This window comes from Danio aesculapii, chromosome 9 (assembly GCF_903798145.1).
Source record: "Danio aesculapii chromosome 9, fDanAes4.1, whole genome shotgun sequence".
NCBI lineage: Eukaryota > Metazoa > Chordata > Actinopteri > Cypriniformes > Danionidae > Danio > Danio aesculapii.
The window spans coordinates 30,270,624-30,281,895 of NC_079443.1; the positions used below are offsets into that span (position 1 = coordinate 30,270,624).

Genomic DNA, 11,272 nt, shown 5'->3' on the forward strand with positions numbered 1-11,272 from the left:
CAGAGAAAAGTCTTTCTCAAGTTCTCCATTGAAGCCAGTAAGACGTGGACTGGAAGAGCAGGAGTGAAGGGTGACATATTATTCAATAGTTCCATTCCCTCTAGTGTTCAAAAGAAGTGCATTATGTGCAACTGAATGTGTGTTGGGGTGGTTATCGAAGGGTTAGTGGTGACTTTCTCTCCCTGTCTCATTTCAGGTTGCTCATTGAATCTGCGAGGGAGTGTGAAGAGTTGTTCTTCTAAATACCCTGAAGAAATGAAATAAATTAAACCATTCTCTCTCTGTAATGATAAAAGAAAGGTTTTCAATTAATGTAACAATGTATCAGAAGGGTATTGGAGGTGTCATTTCTGCCTGATATCCTTCCTCAATTAAAGTCATTTTCTCAGCCGTGCAAAGTAAAGATAGACTTTTGAACACTGTAAATTAGCCATTATTCAGGAGGATATGAAAGTGCTGCTGGGCAAAAATAAGTCATTTATGATAACTAAAAAAAAAAAACATCCATTAATGTGTTTCCATTGAATATTTTTTAAACCTTGAATGAAATTGGTCAGAAGTTGTCAAGAGCTTATTTAATTTGATGTACTCTTTAAGATCACATCCTACCCTGCCAGATTATTTGGGAATTATTGCTGAAAATCAAACTGGCATTTATGACATTCAGGATCAAAGCTAGTTAACAATCATTTCATCACTCAATTCCCAATTAGGACTGCGTTTGCTCTTTCTATTGTACTTGGTTGAACTGAGAGAGCAAGAACCTTTTGGATCAATTACTGATTACAGGCCTACACATTCAATCTTTATGAAGAAGCTCTCTTCACAAAATAAGAGAGCAAAGAGATTCAGCTTGAATCTCTGATTATAACGGGAGTTTTTATAAACGTGCATAAATTGTCCCAGAATAAATGTGTTTTGTCTGAGCAAAGTATGTCTGAATAGACTTGGTTTGCAGGAGCATTCTGTTAATTCTTGATAATCATGCTCATTGTCATGTCATTATTAGACCCATACACAGTAATAGGATTGAATTACACTATAATTTACATGTATTTTTAAATAAGTTGTTTATTCTTTTCATTTGCACGTATTTGTACTATTTAAAGCTCAGATGTTTGAAACATTAAACTAACATACGTGTTCAGCTGACTTTAAGTCTAATAAATTCAGGCAAGTAAAACTTTGACATACAAGTTATGTCAACCAACCAATGTCAACCAATATTATCAATTCAGATAAGTTAACTCAACTTAAAATATTAAGTTGTGATAACTAATTGGCAAAATCATTTTTACAACCATTGTGCAACCATCTGCCATTGTGAATAGAAGTACATTTGTCTATAAAGTTGATTATAAAAATGCTTTAACTTATTTGAATATATATAATATATAATTTTGTAAAGTTATACAAAGTTTAACTTAATATTTTAAGTTAGTTTGATTGAAACAGAAACTGCAAAAAAAAAAAAAAAAACGTAGCTCCCGAGACGTATTTGGCGCTCTCCAGAAATGTATATAGAGTTATGTTTCAGAATGAGCCTGGACTGGAGATATACCTTTAAACCTTAAAAATGTCCTTTAAACTGCCTAATATGTTGGGAAAAAATTACATAATAGAAATATAACAGCAAACTATTTGTAAATTATCTCATCTTCCACTCACTGCACTGGACATTATGAGTCAAAATAATATGAAAATGATTGTGCGACATATTTAAACATTTGGTCACACATAACTGAACTCAATGTGAAGGAAATCTATGAAATGTCAATGAATGTGTCCAGTTATAGCTGTGCTTCTGAGTCTACAAGTGATGGTTCTCCTGCAGTATACAATTAAATAACAGTCATGCAGTTCCATTAGCTACAGTGAAACTACTGACAGCATTAGTGAGAGCGAGATGGTCAAATATTCTTGTCCATTTCAAAATAACTGACAGGGATTTCCAAACTACTGATTGAATGATCAATAAGTGTTTAAAGCACGGTGTGTCCACCAACTGAGCGTGAGTTAATTACAATGTCTGGCAGATATTACATTCAGAGAAAAGTGTCTATCGAGTTTTTCAATTGTATTACTTTAATACAAAACTCTGTCTATATTGTCCATACACAAAAATAACTACAATTAAAAAGTTAATAAGAGTAAAAGCTCCCTGCATCTACTTGCTAGGACATCAGGATTATTTCTGAATCAAAGTGGTATTCAAAATAAACATTGCTTTATTACTGATGCTTATGCACAAAAGCAGCCCATTGTACTTGGTCATTACTGTTGATATTCATGCCAGGGAACTGAGAGAAAAACATGTGCATTGTAAAGAAAAAAGGTGCAATACTTCTACCTGGTCTAAGCCTTAAAAGGTTATTTTGCCCCCAAACTAAAAATTCTGTGATTATTGATTCAGTCTCATGTCATTTAAAGCCTGTGCGACTTCCATTTATCTTCAGAACATTTTATGAACTCTGAGATATTGAAATTTTTCTATTGAAAGTCTATGTTCAAAACATTCGTGATGAGATCAAAAAAATAACTACAAATAAACAAAACAGTGTATTCAAAGTCTTTCAAAGAGACATGATTGCTTCATGTGATGAACAGATTTAAAGTCCCTCAATTTAGCTTTTTTCCAACATTTTCTTTCACAAACACTGTAAAAAAGATCTGTTAATTAACAGTTTCCGTATTTTGTGACTCACAAGAGCTTTCCAAATTGCATTATGGGAGCTTGATTTCTGCTTTTGATGTAGAAAATTAAATTCTGCAGTTTAAAAAAGTGATTTTTATTGGCATTTTAGTAGTTTGAATAATATAATCTATAAGAAATATTATATACTGTACTGAAATGAGTCTGTAAAACAACTGAAAATGTACTGGCAGTTTATTACAAGGTTTTTGTAGCGTAATTTACAACAACTCTTAAAACTATGAACTATTAAACTATGAACTATTAAACATGTTAACAAATGTCACTTTTTTCCTTTTCGAGGTTAAAAGTTGTTGAAAGAAACATCAAGGTCGCATAATGCAATTCAAAAGCATAAATTAATTAATTAATTAATTAATTAATTAATTAAAAATTTTTAATTAAAACATGAATCACAAAATACAGAAAACTGCTAATTTACAGATATTTGTACATTGTAGCATATATAATGTTGTTATTTTAGTATATGTAACTGTAATTTGATAGAACACTGACAACTGAGGTGTGGATCCAAATGCAGGGATTATTAGGAGACTGGTCATGCAAGCAACAGTCAACACGGGGGCAAACAGGTACATACAGACCATCCAAAAGTCTATATAATGCCGGACTTGTAGTTCTATGGCAATCTGCGTGTTTATCACTGATCTACTAGGATTAGATTAGTGGTGATTGTGACAGTAACAGGTCTGTAAAGTTGTAAAAAAAAAATCTAAGTGCAAAACAAAGAGAATGAACTGATACTGAACTGCTGAAATAAGTCGCCAGAAATGTTAGTTTTCACTTTAAAACCTGCTTTAAAACATTTTAATAAGTTTTTAATCATTTTATTCTTTGTTTTTAATTTCTTATACTTGTAAAGCACTTTGAATTACCATTGTGTATGAAATGTGCTATAGAAATAAACTTGCTTTACCTTGCCATCACTTCTTTAACTGACCTTCATGGATCTGTAACAAATTGTCTTTCAAGAGTTCAAACTTAGCTGATGATTGATAATAAAGCATGTTTGGCATGCTGTCCCGGGACAGAGCCCTGAGCTCAGAAGATCCGTGCATGGGGTTCCCTCCTGTTTCATTGGAAGAGAGGGGAGTCTGAGCTCAGGTAGGTCTCGAGAACTCCCCTGAATTCGTTCGTTCGGCTTATTCCTTTTTTTTTAGGGGTTGCCATGGCAGAATGAACTGCCAACTATACCAGAATACGTTTATGGGGTGAATGCCCAGTAGTAAAACACTCATATACTGTGCCAATTTTGTTTAATTAATTTATACTGCATGTCTTTGGACTGTGGGAAGAAAATCGGAGTACCCGGGAGAAACCCACGCGAGCACAGGGAATACCAACTGACTCAGCCGGAAATCGAAACGGCGACCTTCTTGCTGTGGGTGCTAACCACTGAGCCACCGCGCCACCCTGTCCTAGATTAAGATAGTAGATGAGGTGGGAGTGGATGGGGGTACTCTTCAAGAAAGAAGATGGTAAGGAAATCTGTTTTTTAATTCATTTTCTTTTGACTTAGTTTGTTAATCTGGGGTCGCCACAGCGGAATGAACCGCCAACTTATCCAGCATATGTTTTACGCAGCAGATGCCCTTTCAGCCACAACCAATCACTGTGAAACATCTAAACACTCTCAATCACACACATACACTACGGGCAATTTAGCTTATCCAATTTACCTATAGCAAATGTCTTTGGACTGTGGGGGATACCAGAGCACTCCGAGGAAACCCACGTGAACACGTAGAGAACATGCAAACTCAACACAGAAATGCCAACCAGTCACGTTCTTGCTGTGAGGTGATCGTATTACCCACTGCGCCACAGTGACAACCCAAAATCTGGTTATGTACGTTTGAACTCACCTGATTGGTAAATCATATGATAGCTAATGCAGGACCCGCTGTGTGTTATAAGCACGTGATTCTCTCGAAGTTAGTTTAGAAATAAACTTTACTTAGTCTTCAATGGCATCCTGTAATAAAATATGTACTCTGACCTACCCTCAAACAGTTTTGTTGGTTTGTGTTCTCATTGTCCTGACAAAAAGCATTTATTGTTAAGATAAAAGATTTTTCTACTGTGACTAGTCCACTTCCACAGAAAAAAAATCCATTATAAATCACAGAAGCTGTGAAATGAGTCTCTTCTCACCGCATCTGCACTTGTTGCTTATGAGTATGACTGAATTTGAAAGAGTGCAGAATTCACCGAACACTTATGAACTAAACAAAACTCCAGCATTTTCACCAGTAACTAATATGAAAGCATCTGATTGACCATTCATAAGCTTGATCGATTATTTGTCAAACCTATGACTAAGAAGCATCCTATCCAAGTTGTTATGGTGATGAAGGTTCAACATTATCAGCTAATTCTTCCAATTTTTCATCATCAGACTCGGGCTCAAATGATGAGGTAAAATTGGCACAATAATGGGTGTTTGTGTGGTTGAATAATAATTGTAGCCTGGGCCAATCAGAGCAGCATGGAAAGGACAAATTTAGAAACCCTGAATCTTAAATAAATCCCGACTCTTTGAAAAATATAGTTTGTGTATAATTAGCAAGTTGATATTTTGATCATATTATTTCCAAACTACATACCAATTCCAAACCATATTAGACTTAAATTCTACAAATGGTATATTTAATCATTTATAAGTGATTAATCAATTATGTTTTAATGAAGACTGAAAATTAAAATGCAGTATGTTCATAATTAAGCAGGTTTCCTTTTGCAGATAAAATGACACAAAAACAAGATTTAAAGACACGGTTCACAAAAAAAAGAAAACTTCCTATTTAATCACACATGGTGGTTCTAAACTTTTAGCAATTTCTTCCTTCTGTTAAACACAGAGAAGATATTCAGACGAATGTTGTAAAAAAACAGCCACTAACATAGTAGAAACCAAAAATACTGTTACTCTAATACCAAGCTGTTACTTAATATTAATAGCGGTTTTTTTATCTTACAGAAGATAGAAACTCAAACAGCTTTAGAACAAGAGGAGGATGAGTGTATGATGACAAATGGATGTTTCACCTACAAATGAAACGTCTAACTCCCACTTAAACATCCAAAAACATTAAATGACCTCAAGAAGTTTGAAATACAGTCTTTCCCAATCTGCAGTCTAATTGGAGTACAAGCTAAAGAATCGTGAAGCATGACTCTCAATTAAGAAGAATTAAATTATAAAATAGATGAAGACTACATTTTCTTTCTTATAAAAAGCATTTGTAAGATTTAAGATTGAATGACCAGCAGCATTTCCTCTAGTCCAGAACATGGCAGTAAGGTTTGAAAGTTCTTTTAAACATCATGTCCTCCCCTGAAAGGTCTGTCTTGTTCATTGTCAGCATCAGCCTCACAAAAATGATTTCCTTGCCTCCTCGTACCTCAAAAGAGTCACTGTCACCTTATCTGTCCATAAAACCAGTCTTCAACTATTTTATGACACATCAGCTTGTGATAATTGTTAGGTAGGGAACATGTTTCAGAATTTTCTAACTTGATACATTAAAACTTTTGAAAAAATGGTGGCAAGAGATTTTAAACAATTCCTTGTGGTTTAACTTCTAATGTTTTACCATAATTTTAACAATCTTCCCTTCTCTACCTGTATTTTGCCCCATTGAGCATTTCTTGTCCAATGGTTTAACAGCCTCAATTTTGCAGTTTCTATAATGTTCATCCTTCTCATCTACATTGTTAATTTGTCACCGAGTTAAATCTTGTTTTTGGGACATTTATGCACATCTGGATATACACTGTAAAAATACTGGATTCCAAACAATTCCTTCATGTTGTCCCAACACAATTTGATTAAGTTAACTTAATCATTTTACAAACTTAAGTGGATTCAACATAAGAAACAGGCTGTTCTAAAACAACTTGAGATTTGTTGTTTCTACTCATTTTAAATAAGTAGTTTCAACAAGCAGCAAAAGTCATTTTTGAGTGTAAGTTTGTTTTCACATTCAGATAATAATGTCTATATGCACATTTTATACTAGGTATTTAGATTGATCTTCAGATTTAGCTGAGAAAAATTAGATCAGGATATTGAATTTTATTTTTAATTACGTGCAATAAAAAACCCTCCTGCATTCATTCATTCATTTTCCTTTGGCTTAGTCTCTTTCAGAGTTCGCCACAGCGGAATGAACTGGCATATATTTTGCGCAGCAGATGCCCTTCCAGCTGGAACCCAGTATTGGGAAACACCCAAACACTATGGACTAGGGCCTAAATTTGGCCTAAAATCTAAATTGAGATTAATTGAACATTTTAACTCTATTAATAAATTATTAATAATACAATTAATAAACAATTATGTCATTTATTTCATTTTTTTTGCCCTCTCCGTGCCTCCCACATTCATCAACGCTACCAAGCTGACCAATCACAGAGTGTGTCATTGTGATGTGTAGTAACATTTTTTGAGAGCTCAGCTTCGGCGTCACTCACGGTGAGGGTTATGCAACCGTGTGAAGCCTGTGCCAGACCACAGGCTGCACTCGACGCAGAAGTCTAAACAGAGCGAGGTCACTTTAAACACAGTAGGAAAAGTAATTGAAAAAAACTGACCCAGAAAAATTAGATCGATTATGGGTTCTGAATGGCAATTTTGATTACTTTTCGATTAATCACCCAGGCCTACTATGGATTTAGTTTATTCAAATGATTTAAAACGCATGTGTTTGGGCTGTAGAGGAAACCGGAGGACCCGGAGGAAACCTATGCCAACACGGGGAAAACATGCAAACTCCACACAGAAATGCCAACTGACCCAGCCAGGGCACGAACCAGTGACCTTCTTGCTGTGAGGTGACAATGCTAACCACTGAGCCACCATGCCTACCCCCTTCACAATTTTAAAATTGCATTTCCTTTTTATCAGTGAAACACAAACTACAACAAACAAAGCCTATGAAAGACGAGCCTGAACCCTTTTGCCAAAACAAGCATAATCACTAAAGCTAACACTCTGGCTTTGTTGTTCTGCATAATCTTCAGTATATTTGTCCATAAACATATTTGTGGACTGATCTATTTTTAGAGTTCAAAATGGAAAAATGTTTTCTTTGAGGTTTTTATATGCTCATTTGTTATGGTAATTTGTTGGCAGCGTAGTGGCACTACGTTTCTGATGTTTGAAAGTAATAACTCATTAACATCAGAAGCATGTGACCTGTAAAACAACCAAGCTAACACTTACGACAAACAAACAAATCTCTCAAAGCATTCCCTGTTAAATCATGCTGTGATGATTACTGCAGAATTGTGATAGCTTAGATCATGAATGTGCAACATTTTTTTCAAAGCGCACATGGTATACTGATTAGATCAGACTGATTGAAGTGGCAGTATAGTGGCACAACCTCATAGGTATTTATGACACAGTAATCATCCAGTAAAGCAATACACAATTTATTTGGTTCATTAATGTATAAATAAAACCACAAACCACTCAAGTGTGTTGTGTTATTTTACCCAGAAGACATCTGCTCACTTAAGTGACTGCATTTACTGCTCAATGATCACCAGTTACAGAAAATGAGGGAACAATGCACAAAAAACATGCAGTATATTGGGGAAAAATGCTCACATATGTATTCCATATTCACTGTTAAAAGAGGAAATTATGCATAAAACGGTTTATTTCCATCTAATATGATCAGGTTGATTCAGTCATGTCAAGTTTTTCGTCTTGACTGAAATTTAGATGTTCCCACACTATCCATATTTTTACAGTACATTCTCAAAAAGACATTTCTACAGTGCAAAGAGCAGCAACTAAGTATAACCAAGATTATTAAATTAATAAGGGCTGAAAAACGCACAAAGCTTGCATCTAAAACCTCCACTAGAATGGAGGAATGGAGAGTTAAGAATTTCATGCAGGAAACATGTACAGTAGTTGGCAATGCACTTGCATTTTAAAGTTAATCATAGATCTGTCAGTATCTAATTGCATTGGATTGCAACTGCATGGTCACATCTACAAAAAATCAACTAGTTTTAAGTCTACACACCAGCAAAAAACATGCACATTTTATTTCACAGTAACCTCGGTTAAATAAAACAAAAGAATCATGTAATATTTTATATGTAAAACACACACACAAACATTTAAATAGATTATAAGTATCTAAAATGTAGAAGTGTTTAAAATATATATAAAATGGCCTAAATGTGTTCAATCAAATCGAGTCAGTAAACAATAAATTGTTTGCAATTATGATTCACCGTAAACTAGCTACAATAATTGCACAAAAGCTTGTATAAAACACCTGGACCTAATGGTCTAAGTTGTGTTCGGTCATTTTGCTCACGCTTAAAATCAAATGCCTTTAACCTTACATTAAATAAACAAGTGCATTGTACTTATTGTGCTCGCATTATATTGCACAACACTTCTGGTGCTATTGAGGTGAGATACGGATATGGTTGGGGCAGCTTTGATGGTAAAAGTAGGCTTAAGGGTGGGTTAAGGACCATAACGTAAGGTGTAAGGGATTGGTCAGTGTTGTATTTCAAAATGTAGTTACAGATGTAATTACATGCTGATGCTTTAATATAGGCTAAGTAAGCTATGTAAAAACGTACGCAATAAGTGAAATACCAAATTATTAAATTAAGGCAACTTCATATAAAACGGGATGGGACCAACTTTTCTATTAGGCTATGTTAAGACTATAAGTCTACCAAATGAATCCACGCGGAGAATGAAATATGCAATTAATGTAAACCTTCTACAGACCTTAAGTCTTACCTGAGCGTCAGCTAACGTCCAGAACAGAATCACTTTGACGAAGTTCCACAAGAGACAATCCCTCATGTTTCTGAGGTAATGCCGTCGATATAGCAAGCAATATTCTTCCTTTAAGACCTTATGTATCTCCTCACAACCGCGGGCGACCATGATCTGCTCATGCCATCGGTGAAAAACATCGTTAAATCTCCCTGAAATCTTTTCTTCGGTGTCTAACACAAAGCGCAGATTCACGCGATGTCGCTCTTTTACAAAGTTCAAAGGCGCTCACATCTCTTTCACATGAACTTAAAAGCAGCTTCAAAAGTTTGCAATCTAAGTTAGTCCACGATGAAATCCCTCGACCACTTCTGCTGACTGACTCAACGTGAGTGAAACAGGCACTTGAATGAGAGGGAGACTCTGCACCAGTCACACTCATACAGTCTCTCTCTCTCTCACTATGGATGGGCGGATCGATCCTGAAATATCATTAATATGGTGATGCTCACGGTTTGAGCGAGGATTGATCCGTTTTACACTAGTAACATCGCCAGTAAGTGCTTTAATTTGTGCCTTCTTTATTTTACAGCAAAAAAACACACATCATTTGTTCTGAAATGGAAAAAAAAAACAATCATTTTAGCAAACTGTTGTGTTGGATAGGAACTATTTTTTTCTTCCGCTCATCTCTAAACAAAGCAACATAGTAGCAGTATTAATCAACGCAATGTCTTCAAAGAGTGGGCTACTTTAGAGAAAAGTACGGAGATAATAATCAAGAAGAAAAATAACATCTTCAACTTTAAATTAAGTGGTTAACTGATCCATAGTGTCGTCTGATCATTTGCAATTTATTTAATGTCACTAATGATCTCTTTCGATTCCTATTATTAAACTGGAATAATTACCCACCATATATATTGTAAGTTTGGATAAACTGAGTTATTATATTTTAGGTTCACTGAAAATTGTACAAACCTATGAGTAAACAAGGCATTACATTCTTGCGTTTTGATCCAGGGAACAAAAGGCAAGGCGATTAAAGCAGTGTTTCCCAACCCTGTTCCTGAAGGCACACCAACAGTACACATTTTCAAGCTCTCCCTAATCCAACACATCTGAATCAACTCACCAGAAGATTAGAAGAGACTCCAAAACCTGAAGTGAATGAGTGAGATAAGGGAGACATCCAAAATATGTTCTGTTGGTGTGCCTCCAGGAACAGGGTTGGGAAACACTGGATTAAAGAAGCTTATTAATTTTAAGCACAAAATTATTATAACATTCTTGTATAAATAAGCTTGTACTTAACTGGAACACAAGAAATATGTGAGAATGACTTTGGGGTGGTTAAGTTGGTACATATACTGTAGCAGATTTTCTCTTAATTTAATTAAAGGAAAAAAAATGCAGTCTTTTTCCTCAGCAAAATAATTCTCAACCCGTTGGACATGTATTTAATTGACAGGTAGCTTGTGCTAGTTTGCTATAAACGCAATTAAATATATAAACGCTGAAGATAAATAAAAAAAATATATATGGAAAGAGACAATTTTTAATATATGTTTGCATATATGACAAATCCATAACATGAACTTGTATGTCATATACTGTATGTAATTTGTATATATTGCTAGCCTACACTGTAAAAAATGCTGGGTTCCACACAATCAATTTGTGTTAAAAGGAATTAAGTTAATGTAAATTTAAGTGCATTGAACATTAAACAATTAAGTTGTCACTCATTTTTTAATGTATACTGTATATCAGATTTTCTAAATGGATATTCAAAG

General features: G+C 34.8%; 1 protein-coding gene across 1 annotated transcript in view; it reads right to left on the reverse strand.

Moving 5' to 3' along the window:
* The window catches only part of pth2ra (parathyroid hormone 2 receptor a), a 108,152-nt gene extending 98,291 nt beyond the window's left edge, over positions 1–9,861 (reverse strand). The window contains exon 1 of the mRNA XM_056465716.1: positions 9,498–9,861. Coding sequence (XP_056321691.1) covers positions 9,498–9,647 — 150 coding nt within the window. The 5' untranslated portion in view covers positions 9,648–9,861. The remainder of the gene's footprint in view (positions 1–9,497) is intronic.
* Positions 9,862–11,272: the final 1,411 nt, after the last annotated feature.